Source organism: Hyla sarda, chromosome 7, assembly GCF_029499605.1.
Source record: "Hyla sarda isolate aHylSar1 chromosome 7, aHylSar1.hap1, whole genome shotgun sequence".
In the NCBI taxonomy this organism is placed as follows: domain Eukaryota; kingdom Metazoa; phylum Chordata; class Amphibia; order Anura; family Hylidae; genus Hyla; species Hyla sarda.
Genome location: NC_079195.1, coordinates 140,053,397 through 140,072,898, shown reverse-complemented (window position 1 = coordinate 140,072,898; position 19,502 = coordinate 140,053,397). Strand labels below are relative to the sequence as shown.

Here is a 19,502-nt window from a genome sequence, read left to right as displayed (position 1 = left end):
CCGTATACTGGGCTAAATGAGGGCGCATTTTTTGCGCCGTGGTCTGTAGTTTTTATCGGTACCATTTTTGTTTTGGTGGGACTTTTTGATCGCTTTTTTATTTACCAAAAATGGCCGATTTTCGACTTTGGTATTTTTTGATGTATACGCCATTGACCGTGCAATTTATTTTTATAGTTCGGACATTTGTGCACGCAGTGATACGACATATGTTCATTTTTATTATGTTTACATAGTTTTTGTACAGAATTTGGGAAAAGGGGATGATTTGAGCTTTTAAAGAAGGGGTTAATGTGGTTTTTTTTTTTTAAATGTTTTATTAACCCCTACAGGACCCATGACGTAACGGTACGTCCCGACACCCTGGGTCTTAAGGACCAGGGACGTACATTTACCTCATGGGCAGTTCTAGTCCCCGCCGTGCGCCGGGCGGGGTCGGAGCGGGATGCCTGCTGAAATCATTACGGGTCTATAGTGACCCGGAATAGAAGGGGGATCGCGGGTGTCTAAGACACCCAGGATCCCCCTGAAGCGATAGGAGTGAGGTGGCAGGATTGCCACCCCTCCTATCCCTGCTATTGGTGGTCTAGACGCGACCACCAATAGCAGATCGGGGGCGGGGGGGTTTACTTTCGTTTTCCCCGTCCTGCCCTCCCACAATAGGCTGGGCAGGACGAGGAAACGACGGGGACCGGCCCTGAAGATCCACTTACCGATCCGGGCGGGCGACTTAGGCTGCGGGCGATGGAGATCGGCGGGCGGCGATGACGTGCGGCTGGATCCGACGGAAGCCGGTGAGTTGCCTAGCAACATCTGGAGGGTACAGTTTGAGACCATTATACAGTGGTCTCTAACTGTAGCCCTCCAGATGTTGCAAAACTACAACTCCCAGCATGCCCAGACAGCTGTTTGGGCATGCTGGAATATGTAGTTTTGCAACAGCTGGAGGGCTACAGTTTGAGACCACTATATAGTGGTCCCTAAACTGTAGCCCTCCAGATCTTGCAAAACTACAACTCCTAGCATGCCCAAACAACTGTCTGCTGTCAGGGCATGCTGGGAATTGTAGTTTTGCAACAGCTGGAGGACCTCAGTTTGGAGATCACTTTGCAGTGTTCTCTAAAACTGTAGCCCTCCAGATGTTGCAAAACTGCAAATCCCAGCATGTCCAAACAGCAATCAGCTGTCTCGGCATGCTGGGAGTTGTAGTTGCGTACATCCAGCTATTGCATAACTACATCTCCCAGCATGCCCTTCGGCGATCAGTACATGCTGGGAGTTGTAGTTTTGCAACAGCTGGAGGCACACTGGTTGGAAAATACTGTTAGGTAACAGAACCAAACTGAAGGTTTTCACACCAGTGTGTCTCCAGCTGTTGCAAAAGTACAACTCCCAGCATGAACGGTCTGTCAGTACATGCTGGGAGTTGTAGTTTTGAAACAGCTGGAGGTTTGCCCCCCCATGTGAACGTACAGGGTAAATTCACACGGGCAGGCTTACAGTAAGTTTCCTGCTTCAAGTTTGGGCTGCGGCAAATTTTTCGCCACAGCTCAAACTTCTAGCGAGAAACTCACCGTAACCCGCCAGTGTGAATGTACCCTAAAAACACTACACTAATACATAATAAAGGGTAAAAGACTACATATACACCCCCTTACACTGTCCCCCCCAATAAAAATGAAAAACGTATTGTATGGCAGTGTTTCCAAAACGGAGCCTCCAGCTGTTGCAAAACAACAACTCCCAGCATTTCCGGACAGCCACTAACTGTCCAGGCATGCTGGGAATTTAGCAATAGCTGGAGGCACCCTGTTTGGGAATCACTGGCATAGAATACCCCTATGTCCACCCCTATGCAATCCCTAATTCAGTCCTCAAATGCGCATGGCGCTCTCTCACTTCGGAGCCCTGTCGTATTTCAAGGAAACAGTTTAGGGCCACATATGGGGTATCTCCGTACTCGGGAGAAATTGCACTACAAGTTTTGGGGGCTTTTTCTCCTTTTACCCCTTATGAAAAGGAAAAGTTGGGGCTACACCAGCTTGTTAGTGTAAAAAAAAAAAAAATTTTACACTAACATGCTGGTGTTGCCCTTTACTTTTTATTTTCACAAGCGTTAAAAGGAAAAAAAGACCCCCAAAATTTGTAACGCAATTTCTCCTGAGTACAGAAATACCCCATATGTGGGCGTAAAATGCTCTGCGGGCGCACAACAAGGCTCAGGAGTGAGAGCACACCATGTACATTTGAGGTCTAAATTGGTGATTTGCACAGGGGTGGCTGATTTTACAGCGGTTCCGACATTAACGCAAAAAAATAAATACCCACATGTGATCCCATTTTGGAAACTACACCCCTCACGTAATGTAATAAGGGGTACAGTGAGCATTTACGCCCCACAGGTGTCTGACAGATTTTTGGAACTGTGGTGCGTGAAAATTAAAAATAAAATTTTTCATTAGCACAGCCCACTGTTCCAAAGATCTGTCAAACGCCAGTGGGGTTTAAATACTCACTGCACCCCTTATTAAATTATGTGAGGGGTGTAGTTTCCAAAATAGGGTCACATGTGGGGGTTCCACTGTTCTGGCACCACGGGGGGCTTTGTAAACACACATGGCCCCTGACTTCCATTCCAAACAATTTTTTTCCCAAAAGCTCAATGGCGCTCCTTCTCTTCTGAGCATTGTAGTGCGCCAGCAGAGCACTTGACGTCCACACATGGGGTATCTCCATACTCAGAAGAGATGAGTTTACAAATTTTGGGGGGTCTTTTCTGCTATTAACCCTTGCAAAAATTTGAAATTTGGGGGGAAACACACATACATATGCAAAAGTCGTGAAACCCCTGTGGGGTATTAAGGCTCGCTTTATTCCTTGTTACGTTCCTCAAGGGGTCTAGTTTCCAAAATGGTATGCCATGTGTTTTTTTTTTTGTTTTTTTTCCTGTTCTGGCACCATAGGGGCTTCCTAAATGCGATATGCCCCCGAGCAAAATTTGCTCTCAAAAAGCCAAATATCACTCCTTCTCTTCTGAGCATTGTAGTTCGCCCATAGTGCACTTCAGGTCAACTTATGGGGTACCTCCATACTCAGAAGAGATGGGGTTACAAATTTGGGGGGTCTTTTCTGCTATTAACCCTTGCAAAAATTTGAAATTTGGGGGGAAACACACATTTTAGTGAAAAAAAAATTTTTTTTTTACATATGCAAAAGTCGTGAAACACCTGTGGGGTATTAAGGCTCACTTTATTCCTTGTTACGTTCCTCAAGGGGTCTAGTTTCCAAAATGGTATGCCATGTGTTTTTTTTTTTTGCTGTTCTGGCACCATAGGGGCCTTCTAAATGCAACATGCCCCCCAAAAACCATTTCAGAAAAACATACTCTCCAAAATCCCCTTGTCGCTCCTTCCCTTCTGAGCCCTCTAGTGCGCCCGCCGAACAATTTACATAGACATATGAGGTATGTGCTTACTCGAGAGTAATTGGGCTACAAATATAAGTATAAATTTTCTCCTTTTACCCCTCCTTCACTTTGCTGCTATTCCTGTGAAACGCCTAAAGGGTTAAAACGCTGACTGTCATTTTGAATACTTTGGGGGGTGCAGTTTTTATAATGGGGTCATTTGTGGGGTATTTCTAAGATGAAGACCCTTCAAATCCACTTCAAACCTGAACTGGTCCCTGAAAAATAGTGAGTTTGAAAATTTTGTGAAAAATTGGAAAACTGCTGCTGAACTTTGAAGCTCCCTGGTGTCTTCCAAAAGTAAAAACATGTCAATTTTATGATGCAAACAAAGTAGATATATTGTATATGTGAATCAAATTTTTTTTTATTTGGAATATTTCCTTACAAGCAGAGAGCTTCAAAGTTAGAAAAATGCAAAATTTTCAAATTTTTCATCAAATTTTGGGATTTTTCACCAAGAAAGGATGCAAGTTACCATAAAATGTTACCACTATGTTAAAGTAGAATATGTCACGAAAAAACAATCTTGGAATCAGAATGATAACTAAAAGCATTCCAGAGTTATTAATGTTTAAAGTGACAGTGGTCAGATGTGCAAAAAACACTCTGGTCCTAAGGTGTAAAATGGCATGGTCCTTAAGGGGTTAAACTTATTTTTTTACATTTATTAGTTGGTTCCCTTAGGGGACTTATAGGGTATGTTCATGTTACAGTGTGTGAACGGAATCTTGGCTCGTTGAATTCAGCGAGGGGAGATTCAGACTGGAAGCCGGCGGCGGCAGTAGGACCGCACGGCACTGAACTGTCACCATTAACGACTATGCAGTGCTCGCGGACTTCCGCGCAAAGAATAAACATGTTCTTTCTTTGCGCGGAACAATTTCAGCAACGGAATTGTCTGCCGCTGAAATTCCGCAGTGTGAACGAGTCTCGCGGAGACCCATTCACACTAATGTTAAGTTCACACCGCGGAATTCCGCCCGCAGAATTCCGTAGTGTGAACATACCCTTAGGAGGAATCATCAGATTCCTCATACAGATCAATGGAGTTCTATAGATCTGTGTTGTCTGTGCTCATATCTTTAAGTTTAATATAGTGGCCCTGATTTACTAAGAGTGGCGTGGAGTTTTCCTTGTGGATTTTTCAGATGTATTTACAAATTTTGTCACGGTATTTACAGATTTTTTTTAAATTTTTTTTTTACACACATGCTCTGAGCTCTTGGGTTCTCTCAGCTCAAATCCACCACATTTTCTGTGGAAACCTTAGTAAATATGTTAGGAAGTTTTTTTTTTTTTTTTTATGTCGGGCACATGCCACTTTTTTTTTTGCGATCACGCCTATTTTTCCAATGGCCAAGCCCCTTTTTTGAGTTTTCTGAGCAAAATGGAGAGTTTTTACATGGGTTTTACATTTTTGGGGCAGATTCTGGTACAGACACAATTTGTGGCGCAATGCACCAAACTCTGGCACACAGCCCAACAAAACAGGTCAGGTTTAGGCTAGGATTCCACTTGGTTTTTTTCTGGCAGTTTTTGGAATACTGCCACTGCAGTTTTTGAGCCAAAGCCAGAAGTGTATTCAAAAGGAATAGAACATATAAAGGAAGGACTTACACTTCTCCTCCCTTATGGATCCACTTCTGACTTCGGCTTAAAAACTGCAGTGGCAGTATTCCAAAAACTGCCAGAAAAAAAACCAAGTGGAAACCTAGCCTAATAATAGTAAATCATTAACAATGTATCATTTCTACCATAAAGTGCTCTGAGTAAAAACCAACTTTCTTATGAATTTCCGCCCACAAATAATTTTTAGGTTTTGCAGTACATTTTGTGGTAAAATGAGGTGTCATTACAAAGCACAATTGGTGATGCAAAAAACAAGCTCTCATATGGGTCTGTACGTGGAAAAAGAGAGGTATGACATAGACAGAAGTGTCAGCAGAGAGCACTGTGGTGAGACAGAAAAGAACTACACATCTTCCTATGGAGCAGCAGCTGATAAGTACTGGAAGGATTAAAGGGGTATTCCAGGCCAAAACTTTTTTTATATATATCAACTGGCCCCAGAAAGTTAAAGGGGTACTCCGCCCCTGGCATCTTATCCCCTATCCAAAGGATAGGGGATAAGATGTTAGATCGCCGCGATCCCGCTGCTGGGGACCCCGGGGATCGCCGCTGCGGCACCCCGCCATCATTACTGCACAGAGCGAGTTCGCTCTGTGCGTAATGACGGGCGATACAGGGGCCGAAGCAGCGTGACGTCATTGCTCCACCCCACGACATCATGGCCTGTCCCCTTAATGCAAGTCTATGGCAGGGGGCGTGACGACCACCACGCCCCCTCCCATAGACTTGTATTGACGGGACATCAATGCAGCCTTACTCGAGAGAAATTGGGTTACATATTTTGGGGGGCTTTTTCTCCATTTATCCCTTGTAAAAATAAAAAATATGGGTCTACAAGAACATGTTAGTGTAAAAAATTAAGATTTTGAATTTTCTCCTTCACTTTGCGGCTATTCCTGTGAAACACCTAAAGGGTTAACAAACTTTCTGAATATCATTTTGAATACATTGAGGGTGCAGTTTTTTACTATGGGGTCCATTATGGGGTATTTATAACATAAAGACCCTCAAATTCCCTTCAAAATTGAACTGGTCCCTGAAAAATTCAGATTTAGAAATTTACTCTGATTTCTTCCAAAAGTAAAAACATGTCAACTTTATGATACAAACATAAAATAAGAATATTGTATTTGTGAATATATATATATATATATATATATATATATATATATATATATATAATTTATTTGGTATGTCTATTGTCCTTACAAGCAGAGAGCTTCAAAGTTATAAAAATACTACATTTTCAAGTTTTTCATGCAATTTTTGAATTTTTCACAAAGAAATTATGCTAGTATTGACAAAAATTTGCCACTAACATAAAGTAGAATATGTCAGGAAAAAAAAACTCTCTCTAAATCAAATTCATAAGTACAAGCATCCCAGAGTTATTAATGCTTAAAGGGACTGGTCAAAATTGCAAAAAAAGCTCTGGTCCTTAGGGCCAAAATGGTCTCGGTCCCCAATGGGTTAAGTAACATCAGACGATTACACACAAGGTTTTATTCTAGTTTTCTCATGCTTTGTACAGGTTCCAGCCACCTATTTCTCAGCCTTTTCTAGGCAGATTCCCCATTCACATCACGTTTCAAGCATTTGAATGGGGCCTAACCTGCCCGCAGATGTGACGGGTTAATCAAACAAAAAAAAGGGGGGGAAACGCACTTCAAAAACCCATGCGTTGTTGTGGTGCGGTTTTTGGCCTCCCGTGACCCCAGCCTCATTTAGCATTCAGAGTCCGTCGTGGCCCGGTGTCTGTGGCCTCACGTACTCTCTCTCTTGTCAGCCCCGCAGTGTGGGAAGAGCCGTCTTCGTGTCCACGCTCGCGCCCGTCCTCCTCCCGCCTCCTCCGGAGCCGCGCTCTGGGCGTACCTTATATAGGCGGCTGCTCGGCGGTGCCGTCCCCACCCCAGCTCCCGTCCTGTGTCTCTGTCCCGGAGATTGTCAGCCACTACTCCCGCAGCCATGTATCGCTATCTGGGGGAACTCGTGTCCCGGAGCGGCGGTGTCCTAGCCGACACGGCTCTACCGGCCGCCGCCACCAGCCCTCTTCTCCGCCGCTACAGCCAGGCCGTGGATAAGGAGGACGACCCCAACTTCTTCAAGATGGTGGAGGGGTTCTTCGACCGTGGCGCCGGTATCGTGGAGGACAAGCTGGTGGAGGACTTACGGACCCGGGAGACTGAGGAGCAGAAGCGGAAGCGGGTGAAGGGCATCCTGCGGATCATCAAGCCATGTAACCACGTCCTGAGCGTCAGCTTCCCCATCAAGAGAGACAACGGCGACTGGGAGGTGGTGGAGGGCTACCGGGCCCAGCACAGCCAGCACCGCACACCCTGCAAAGGAGGTGAGTGACGCCGCAGCTGCTGCACAACTTCCCGGGCACCTACACTGTACACCGTGCCCAATGTGTAGACTGCCAGCTCCTCAGCCCAGGTTTATACTATAGCTCCTGGAAAGTTGGGTAAGCTCCCCTACAGTCAGGGGTAACACTGCAGCTTACCATTGAGGTAGGTCATGTTTTAGGTAGGCTCACGCGCTGCAGATTTTTACTTCCTTACTAAAGTGAAGTAGACAAGTCAGTGTGTGAACACATTTCTGTCTGGATACTGAGAAGTCCCATGGTGATGCCCTGTGCTAGCTCCTCAGGAGAGAAGCATATTATAGAGCTCTCCATTTATTTGACATGCTGCTTTTCTCTTGTTGTGAATGAGCACTACAATACCCAGTGAGCTACAGTGTTGCCTGTCTAATTGGGATGTTGTTTGTTGGAACCTAAAGAGTTTGGACGTGGTGAATGGTTGCAGTACTGAGGTCTTCTTCTAATGTTGGATCTTCAGTAGTGGAGCCCAAATCTCAGTATTTATGGGTACAAAGATAAGTAATGTCTTTGTATATCCCTTTGTCCCTGCCCCCATCCCAACAGAGAGCCCTTCATTGATGGCTTCTCCCACCAAGATCGATTAACATGCCAATAGGGATATAGCCGCTGGATGGGGGAGATCCTGCCGCTGCCTATATACACATGTGAATGGTTACACAGCATTAAGGCCTGCACAGTGTGTGTGTGTGTGTGTGTGAAATAAAATAAGAAATATATATCAGTGTTTCCCTACTTGGGTGCCTCCAGCTGTTGCAAAACTACAACTCCCAGCATGCCCGGACAGCCAAAGGCTGTCCGGGCATGCTGGGAGTTGTAGTTTTGCAACAGCTGGAGGCACCCTGGTTGGAAAACACTGATATACACTCACACTCAGGCTTCATTGGCCCTCAGGACACCAGGTGCATTGTCTGGATGTGTCAGGCATCCAGTCTCAGCTGTCAGTGTCCTAGTCTATGGGTGGGGGAAGGTGGTCAGTCATTTCCTATCCTGCTCATATTACTGGCTCTACTGACCCACTGAGGCTGAAACACCTCTGTTATAAACGGGCGTCATAAAAATCTTGAAAAAACGGCCGTTAGAAAATCCCATTATAGTCTAATAGCTGTTTTAACCCGTTATCACCCGTTATTATTAACGGTTGTTATTTTGTGACTGTCGATAGTAACAGGAAAAATAGTGCATGCAACATTTCTTCCGTTCATTCGCCCGTCCCAAAATAACGGCCTATAACGTGGTAAAGCGGCTATTAGAAAAATCCCATAGACTATAATGGGATTTTCTAATGGCCGTTAGGGATTTTTTTTTTTTTACGACCTATTTTCAAGGTTTTTATGACGGACGTTTATAACGGAGATATTTTTATAGTGTGAAAGCAGCCTAGGAATATGACTGCAAGATGATGGGGAAGCTTGTCAATACCAATGGGACTGTGTTCCCCAATCTTTAGCTCTCCAATCGGTTGCTTAAATACAACTCCCATCATGCCCTGAGAGCTCTCGGCTACTAGATGATGTGAGTCCTCATACTGCTGGCTGTTTGTACTCTTGACAACTATGCTTAAAAAAATATAGAATATATTGACGATATATTTGTATCTCTGTAAAAGCCCTGCGTTTCTTTCTGGCGTTTCCACCAGCTGTGTGTGACCATAGTCATTGGGGAAGATTTATCGAGCTGTCTTATAGTAAGATTCTCAGAGCGCAGATTTCCTTATACCTGAGAAATGAAAGCTGAGCTGTGATAGGTCCTATAGACAACAGAGCATCTTATTAGAAGACCACTTGATAAATCTCCCCCAACATCTTGCTGGATGAAGGAAATGCGGATTAGACTGGGGGGGTTCTGATTCATACAGACAGGCACGAGTCCCAGTAACTTCAGTGGCCCATATAGTTAGTCAGCTGCCAGTGACTATGGAGAAGATCCTGTAAGACCTGTGCTGAGGAAAATTCGACCAGTTGCCCATTGCAACCAGATTGCTTCTTTAATTTTTGGAATATTAAAGAAGCTATCTGATTGGTTGCTATGGGCAACTAGTCAACATTCCCTCAGCACAGGTCTTGATGACTCTTCCCCTAGGTTCGGGTCATTTCCCGCAAGTATATGCGTTTGTACACTATCTGAGCCAGAAACTTGTGTGAGACTACAGCATTCAATCTAAAGGTTCTGTGGAAGTCCCATGTAAGTCTCAAGCTTAGCAGCAGCGCAAAAGATGAAGAAAAAAAAAAATCCTGCCGCTCGAGCCATCATTGGTGTTGTGCTTTAAGTAGAGTGAAAGCATGTATGTTTTTGTAGGAAGTGACCCAAAATGTCTCTGGCTCACTGCATTTGGGCTATTTCAGTCAGTAGGGCTTGTGTGTGTGTGTGTATATGTCAGAATTATTTTTTGATAGTTGACCATCCTATAAGTGTCACGAACGGCACCATCTACATATTATGGGGTGACTGTAAATGAGGTACAATCACACTGTAGGCTCTCTTTCAAGCCACCAGTGACTAATTCTGTTGCTTTGCAGGTTTGAGGCTTAAAGCGTACCAATCAGATCCAACAAAAACATTTTTAATATATCACTCAGTACCTAATCCTGACCATGTACATCTAATTTGTGTCTAGCACCTTTATTTTTTTCACTTTTTTAAATTAGCTCACTAGTCTGAATTCCTCTCTGCCCCCTCCCTCAGTATGCTGTCTGTTCACATCTCCCGTAGCATTAGCAAAACTACAACTCCCACCTTGTCCTCACTGACAGTAGCGGGACACAAGGTGACAGTGGGAGGATTTTTCCTCCAACTATGAGCCCTGCGCTCACATCTGTCAATCAATCAAGGAAGTGTGTCCATGACATAGGTGATGATGCATGGACACAGCAGGACTAGTATATGCCCAAGCAGGCGGGGGGGGGGGGGGGGGGGGGGCAGTTGTTTGACTGGCTTTTTCAGTATGAAATACGGAAAATTTTCTAATGAAAGCAATTGCAAAACCTATTTGTTTGGCATGCCTTACAACAAACCTAAAGTTTTTGTATCTGACAGACCATTTAAGGTTTAGTCACCCCAGGAAAGTTCTGTGTGAAGGTGGTATGGTCCCCACATTGTGCTGCTTACCTCGAAGTCATTGTATTCCTGTGCAGTTTGTACTGGTATTACCGACATAGGGGAGATTACACACACACACACACACACACACACACACACACACACACACACACAAAATTTATATATATATATATATATATATATATATATATATATATATATATATATATATATATATATACCGTATAAGCCGAGACCCCTAATTTCAACCCAAAATCCCAGGAAAAGTTATTGACTCGAGTATAAGCCTAGGGTGGGAAATACCTCATCCCCCCCGTCATCATCCAGACCCGTCATTAACATCCTCATCATCATCCCCTTGTCATCATCCCACACATCCCCCCTTCATCATCCCCTTATCATCCCACACATCCCCCCTTCATCATCCCCTTATCATCCCACACATCCCCCCTTCATCATCCCCTTATCATCCCGCACATCCCCCCTTCATCCCCTTATCATCCCACACCCCCCCCCCTTCATCATCCCCACACCCCCCCCTTCATCATCCTCTTCTCATCATTCGCCCTCAGTGGTCTTCAACCTGCGGACCTCCAGAGGTTTCAAAACTACAACTCCCAGCAAGCCCGGGCAGCCATCGGCTGTCCGGGCTTGCTGGGAGTTGTAGTTTTGAAACCTCCGGAGGTCCGCAGGTTGAAGACCACTGCGGCCTTCAACATCATCCAGCCCCCCTCTCACCCCCTTTAGTTCTGAGTACTCACCTCCGCTCGGCGCTGGTCCGGTCCTGCAGGGCTTTCCGGAGAGGAGGTGGTCCGGTGGGGAGGTGGTCCGGGCTGCTATCTTCACCGGGGGCGCCTCTTCTCCGCGCTTCCGGCCCGGAATAGAGCCGTTGCCTTGACAATGACGCAGAATTACGTTGGCAATGAACGCACCTCTGCGTCGTTGTCACGGCAACGTGACTATTCTGAGGCCGGGCCCGAAGCGCTTAGAAGAGGCCTCCCCGGTGAAGATAGCAGCCCGGAACCAGTATCCCACCGGACCACCTCCTCTCCGGACAGCCCTGCAGGACCGGACCAGCACCGAGCGGAGGTGAGTACTCAGAACTAAAGGGGGTGAGAGGGGGCTGGATGATGTTGAAGGCCGCAGTGGTCTTCAACCTGCGGACCTCCGGAGGTTTCAAAACTACAACTCCCAGCAAGCCCGGACAGCCGATGGCTGCCCGGGCTTGCTGGGAGTTGTAGTTTTGAAACCTCTGGAGGTCCGCAGGTTGAAGACCACTGCGGGTGGGGGAGTTCACTCGAGTATAAGCCGAGGGGGGTGTTTTCAGCACGAAAAATCGTGCTGAAAAACTCGGCCTATACTAGAGTATATACGGTATTACAGATATAGGGGAAATCACCATTGTCAAGAGGAACTGATGACAATGGAGAAAATCTCTGTACAGTACTGTGGAATATGTAAGTGCTATGTAAGTAACAGAAAAGAATGCTTGCTGAAAGGTGACACTGCATGTGACTGATCCATGACATGTGTTGGTTGCACATATTCTGTGATACGTGAAACATGACTCCTGCAGGCTGAAGCAGTGCGACCAGCTGTTCTATAGGGTTTTTGCCTGTTGGGGATGGTGAACCCCTGCATGTGTGCCGAAAAAAGTGTATTATTAGAAAGTAAAAAAGAAATAGGTCCTGATTGGAATCTGATAAAGGACTGTAGGGGAGCTGGCATTTATGATAGTAGTCTACAATATTTCCTAATGTAGTAACTGGTGAAAATTCTCATCACATTTTTTTTTTATTACACAGAAGTATGCTACATATAATACCATGAGAGGCTGGAATGAGTTTTCCGCCATCGTTGTCTTAATGGGGTACTCCGGCCCTGAGACATCTTATCACCTGTCCAAAGGATAGGGGATAAGATGTCTCACCGCCGGGGTCCCGCCACTGGGGACCTCCGGCCGTCACGCCCCCACCCGTAGACTTGCATAGCAGGGGCGGGGGGTGATGTCACACGGGGGTGGAGTCGTGACGTCACGATACTCTGGCCCCGTGGTCGCCATCCGGCTGTTTGTGAGCTGGCACCGTGGCTTGCAGCTCAAACAGTGAGACATCTTATCCCCTATCCTTTGGATAGGGGATAAGATGTCTCCGGGCCTGAGTACCCCTTTAAGGGGTTTGCTCACTTTTGCATTTGTTTATTGCTCTATGCTTCTCAGCAGACAGGAGGTGACGGTAGGGGAAGCAGGGATGGGTGTGACAGGAAGTTACAGCTACCAGCCAGACATGTCAGCTGATAATGGAAGATCTGTGCAGTATGGCTAATATTATATTAGTAAGTTGCTTTATTACAACATGCACACGTTGTTTCTTTTGCTGGACAACCCCTTTAAAACTCTGGTACTAAGTTATCAGGGCCGAACCACCAGATGGTTTCATGTAATGTCAGTCAGGTGCCAAAAAAAGGGGTACTCCACCCCTAGACATCTTATCCCCTATCCAAAGAAAAAAATGTTCCTAATGCTGGGCAGCGGAGTACCCCTTTAAAGTAACTTTCACACTGCTGCTATGCTTAATCCTGTTAAGGGTCCTTTAGGCTTTTTTTTTTTTTTTTTTTTTTGAGCAGTTTCAGACTTGATTACCAAATATGGAGACTGTCTCATTCTTAAGTCACAAACAAACAGTTTGTTTATGATATCTATTTGAAAGTTATAGCATTTCCAGATAGGTTTCTGTTAAACCTTTTGGCTTTATTATTTGTGCAGTGTGTTGTTACACTTATTGCAGGGACAGTAGTGTCAGGAATTCAAAGACCAGCAAAAACTAGAATCCATGTGATGCTGAGTCCTGTCTTGACCCCCACACCCTGCAATAGACACAACCAGAGATCTTGTTTGTACTACGTCAGCTCTCATTGATGCCGATCCAGGACAGCCAAGTGGCTCCTAATGACATCAGCCAGGCACTATTAGCCAGTAAGGCTAGTGTGTATCTGCCATCATCAGGAGCTAGCAGGCAGTGCTTCACTGGCGACTATTAACAACTGTCACAGCTGATATTAGGATCTAAAGCGCACCTCCTTAAATGTAAGCCACACAGGTCTATCGCACAATGAGCGTTAAGCACCCATAAGCCTACTGCCAGTTCACTGGTTGTCCTTCTTTGGGCCACTTTCAGTAGCTGGCCACAGTTATTATGAATCGCAAGCTTCAAGCACTTGCCATAATCTAATACTTAAAAATCCAGTTCCCACTTGTACTTATCAGAATAGTGAGTTATCGCTGCATCCAGAAGTGCTGCTTGTAAGAGTGCCCTAATACATTACTAAAGTGTTATTGGTCAACTTTTAGATGATTTATATTTAAAGGTGTTCTCTGAGCCTAAAAATGATCTCCTATTGTGCTGGGGCCATCATGAAAATACTAAAACATAATCCACTACAAAGGAGTAACTCTGCACTGCAACTACTTTCCATGACCCACCTCCAAATTCCAGCCACCAGATGTCCCAATTACCGCAGCAACACATAAGGGTAGAGACTGGTGGTGCTCCCTCACAAGAAAGACGTCCGTAGATATCGTACACCTCAAAGAAATATGAAGAGGGCACTCACCCAAATTCAGCTTGCTTCAGAGTTCTTTATCAATTCAGGAGTACAAAAAGTGCAACGGACATATACACGGATGGACAAGCAAGCCCTGAAAGAACCCCCACCGCCCCTTGCTTGTCCATCTGTGTATCTGTCCGTTGCACTTTTTGTACTCCTGAATTGATAAAGAACTCTGAAGCAAGCAGCTTTTGGGTGAGTGCCCTCTGTTTCCCCCCTGTAAAATCTTCCAGTCCCCCATTAAACGATTTGGCTGTTGCTTCCGAGAAGGACATGTCTCGGCAGTGACGGCCCTCTCAGCCAATCGATGAGGCAAGATGCTGCTGCCGTCCCTGCTGAGATGAGTCGGTCTTGGAAGTAGTGGCCAAAGCATTTAGCAGGGAACTTCACAGGGGGTCCCCAAGGAGGGAGCAAGGTAGGTGAGTAAATGTGCTAAAAAAAAACACTTCTAGCTTAATTTAATAGAAGTATAAAAATCCTTACTGTTCTGACTCTTCTCAGTAGGTACAGATGCCATCTGTTACACGTAGCTGCCTGCACCGATCTCAGCCAACAGATGCAGGAGCCTTACACAGCTATCAATATCCCATAACCTCTGTATGTTTTTTGGGAAATGACGGATAATAATCAAAACTTGTGCAGGGAAAGAGGTGTAGTTGCCTTTTAGTGGTCGTTTATCAGCCTAAATCTATAAAAACCTATAACGCTTATTTTTCCTGCACACTGTGCTTGTATGTATTCTGGGCCCTAGATCTAGGTTTAACAAACGGTCTGTCTTATTTGCTCTTAGCAACCGATTTTTTTCAGATGACTGATTGGCTGTTAATGGCAAATAAGAAAGTTTGTCTGTTTTCATAAATCTGGGATTTGTATCTATTAGGGCTGGGCGGTATGACCAAATCTGCGTATCACGGTATTTTTGTAACTCTCGGCGGTTCCATGGTATATAATGGTATTTCCTCCTCCCCCCCCCCCCCCCCAACAAAAATGATCAGCCCAGCGCTGCGCTATTCTGCCCCCCCCCCCAACAAAAATGATCAGCCCAGCGCTGCCCCATCAGTGTAAATACTCACATGTCACCCGCTGCCCTCCTCGTGCTTTTTGTTGCCGCCGACGCAGACATGGGTAAACAAAATAAACTCGCGCATGTTCCGACGTCTGCCTTACGCTAGGGACGGGAACGTCGGACAGCCCTCAGCCTATCACCGGCCGCAGCGATGTTCCGCCTCGGCCGCTGATAGGTTGAGCCCACTGTCGTGTAAGAAGCTCTGGGCGGCTTCTTACATGACAGTGGGCTCAGCCTATCAGCGGCCGAGGCGGACCGACGGTGATAGGCTGAGGGCCCTCCGACGTTCCATTCACTAGGAAGCAGATGAGGCCGGTACTGGACCAACGGGAGGTGAGTTAAAGTTTATTTTGTTTTTTACAGCCTGGGCATAGGGATACCACACAATATAGAGCAGTGGTCTTGAACCTGCCAACCTCCAGATGTTGCAAAACTACAACTCCCAGCATGCCAACGGCTGTCCGGGCATGCTGAGTTGTAGTTTTGCAGCATCTGGAGGTCGGCAGGTTGAAGACCACTGGTATAGTGTCAGCGCCATCGGCCGCAACAAACATGAGGAGGGCAGCGCATGCGGGTGACATATCAGTATTTACCCCGATGGGGACAGCGCTGGGCTGATAATTAATTGGGGGGGGGGGGCAGAACAGCGCTTGTGGGCCACATATGATGAATTCCCCGATGTGGGGACAGCGTTGGGCTCATTCATTCCCGAGGGGGAGGGGCCCAACCGGTACTGCGGTATGGGTTACAATTCATATAGTGCAGCACAAAAATGTTGGTATTCGGTATGAACCGGTATACTGCCCAGCCCTAGTATCTAGTCTTGGCATTTCACACATACGTTGCCATCTTAAGTCTAGCAGTGCCGTAAAAATAAGGGCATCTGTTACCCATTTGCCACACTTTCTTTAAATATTGCTAGTGCAGCTTGTTTTTCCATGGTAGGAATGCAGATTGTTCTGTTACATTTCCTGTCTGAGGGAGTGGTAAAATGTAATCCAAGTATTTTAGTGTTCAGTGGAAAATGTTGTGTTATAAAAAAAAAAAGGGGGAAAAACAGTGAGTCATACAGTGAGTCATGAGCTGTACAGAGATTGAAAGGGTTATTGTTGGCTGCACTGTAGATTTAAGTTTTTGTAGTCAGGGCGTGTAAACTGGCCATTACAACTTTTTTTATTTTTTTACTGCGTGTGCACACTGTCTTGTAGTAGTATTTATATGTAGAGATGAGCGAACTTACAGTAAATTCGATTTGTCACGAACTTCTCTCTCGGCAGTTGATGACTTTTCCTGCATAAATTAGTTCAGCTTTCCGGTGCTCCGGTGGGCTGGAAAAGGTGGATACATTCCTAGGAAAGAGTCTCCTAGGAATGTATCCACCTTTTCCAGCCCATTGGAGCACCTGAAAGCTGAACTAATTTATGCAGGAAAAGACATCAACTGCCGAGCCGAGAAGTTCGTGACGAATCGAATTTACTGTAAGTTCGCTCATCTCTATTTATATGCTATAAATTTACTGCCCTCTCTTCCTGCCCCAGGGCTTCCCCCTTGGAGTATGCATAAAAGGCACATTTTTGGTGTTAGTAACTTTGTAACATAGTGTAATAATGTTGTTTTTTTTCCTAGGTATTCGTTACAGTACGGATGTCAGTGTGGATGAAGTGAAAGCCTTGGCGTCTCTTATGACATACAAATGTGCTGTTGTAGGTAAGCATTATAATCATTGAAGCCATGGCATTGATCTTCACTGTTTACATTGTCGCATACTAGGAAAAGGCTGGACACCGTGTATATACCAACAGTGCTATTTACACTTCTGTATAAAGCATTTCCAAGCAGCCACCACGGATCTATAGTCACTAGAAGAAAGTGGATAAGAGCTGCCAGGTTTTATTTTAAGTGCCTCTCTGGTTTAACAGCTCAAAGAAATTGGTTCAATATTTCTTTTAATAGGTCTGTAATAGACATCAGTATGTGTTTTTATAATATATGCGCCTACTAAACAGTACACACAGTGCATGATACCCAGCTCTTATTCATCACATAATTCAGCAGCTCTGAAGGGGACCAAGCTGCTTTCAGTTACTGGCTAATATAGTACTATTTTAGTATTTATTGTCTAGAGATAAGAGTGCTGTACTGTCTTTGGTCCTTCCATTGACAATGAATGGAATAGCTGTTAAAGGGGTATTCCAGGAAAAACATTTTTTTTTATACATATCAACTGGCTCCAGAAAGTTAAACAGATTTGTAAATTACTTAAAAAAAACAAAAACAAAAAAAAAAAAAATATCTTAATCCTGTCAGTACTTATGAGCTGCTGAAGTTGAGTTGTTCTTTTCTGTCTAAGTGCTCTCTGACACCTGTCTTGGGAACTGTCCAGAGTAGAAGTAAACCTCTCCTACTCTCTGCTCTTTTTCTTGCCCTCCTGTGCTGAGTATCTTGTCCCTGTTCCCAATACTTCTGGTTATCCCAGTACTTATGGTGATGGCGTATCGACATGATTGCTAAAGCCTATGCATTGTCTACAGCAGTCACATGTCAAAACAGTTTTTGTAAAGATCTACAGCTGTAAACTGAATCTGGCCTGGGTAGTTTTCCTATTTTACTTTTATATTCTATTCTGCATCTTTGATTTTAATGTGAATCTGCAAAATCCACAACACAAGGATTTACACTTACACTTCCTTGCTGAAATTAGCAACGGAAATCTGTAACAAATACTTGCTTTTTCCACAGAAAGGAAATTAATATGCTGTGAATAAAATAAAAAAAAACAAAAATAAAAAACTGGTTAACTTCCTTGTGGCAAATTTCAACAGCATGAGAATAAGATTTAACATCTTTGCTGCTATTTAATTTTGCTGTGGATTTTTTATCCACATATCTAGAGGGAAAATCTGCAATACTTAAATGGGCACTGTCATGAAATAAAAAAATGTATATGTTGTAGGGATCGACAGATATTGTTTTTTTAGGGCCAATACCGATAATCGGTGCAGGTTAGGGCCGATAGCCGATAACTTATACCGATATTCCGGTATAAGTTATCGGCTATTTACCCCCCCCTGCGACACCGCTGCAGATCATTGATTTAAAGCGGGCGCTTTAAATCAATGATCTACAGTGGCTTTTGTGGGGCCATAGGCTGCCGCCACCACCCGCTTCTCTCCCTCTACCTGTCAGGGTGGTCCGGGCCATCCATCCTTCCTTCCTGTTGTGTCCGGGGGCATTCCGGGTGAAGAGTGAACCGGTCCGGGCTGTCCTTCTTCTCCGGCGGTCATCTTCTCCACTCCGGGCAGGCTCCGGCCTAGTACACTGCATAGACGCCGCTGCGCAGTGACGCCCGTGCGCAGCGACGCACCTGACGTCACGGCGTAGCAGCGTCTATGCAGTGTACTAGGCCGGAGCCTGCCCGGAGTGGAGAAGATGACCGCCGGAGAAGGACAGCCCGGACCGGTTCACTCTTCACCCGGAACGCCCCCGGACACTACAGGAAGGAAGGAAGGATGGATGGCCAGGACCACCCCCATTACGGGTAAGTTTAATTTTTTTATTGACTCGGAGGGTGGGGGAGGGGCCCGACCGGTATAGCGGTATGGGCAAAAATCCATACCGGTATACCGCCCAGCATCACGGTGGGGGGTGCGACGCGGTGCAGTGGGTCGGGGGTGCGGTGCGGCGGGTCGGCGGTCGCGGTGCGGTGGGGGAGGTGCGGGGGGCATTATCGGCAAGGTAATTGCCGATACCGATAATGCCCAAAATCGTAATTATCGGCCGATAATATCGGCCATACCGATAATCGGTCGATCCCTAATATGTTGTGGTACTTAAGTACTACAACATATCTCTAATATACTTTAATTAAAAAAAGTGATTTTAAAACAGTTTAAAATCACTTTTAAATTCGGCCACTAGGGGTCGCCCTCCTAGTGGCCGGATGCATTCGGCAGTGACGTCACTAGTGAATTTCGACTCATTGAAGCCTGGCAATGAGTAGGAATTCACTCACTGTGGTGCTCGCTCCCGCCTGTCAATCAAACAGGCGGGAGCGAGCGCTGAGAACAGAAGAACGCATTGGCTCTGTTAAATAGCCGGTAACTCATACCGGAATATCGCTATAAGTTATCGGCTATCTGCCCTAACCTCCACAGATTATCGATATCGGTCGAGATGAGCGAACTTACAATAAATTAGATTCGTCACAAACTTCTCGGCTCGGCAGTTGATGACTTATCCTGCGTAAATTAGTTCAGCCTTCAGGTGCTCCGGTGGGCTGGAAAAGGTGGATA

The 19,502-nt window shown here is 45.4% G+C and overlaps 1 protein-coding gene across 1 annotated transcript in view; it reads left to right on the top strand.

Moving 5' to 3' along the window:
• The first annotated feature begins 6,820 nt into the window (after positions 1–6,820).
• Positions 6,821–19,502, top strand: part of LOC130282529 (glutamate dehydrogenase, mitochondrial) — a 32,835-nt gene continuing 20,153 nt past the window's right edge. Inside the window, exons 1-2 of the mRNA XM_056530825.1 lie at positions 6,821–7,445; positions 16,837–16,917. Coding sequence (XP_056386800.1) covers positions 7,064–7,445; positions 16,837–16,917 — 463 coding nt within the window. The 5' untranslated portion in view covers positions 6,821–7,063. The remainder of the gene's footprint in view (positions 7,446–16,836; positions 16,918–19,502) is intronic.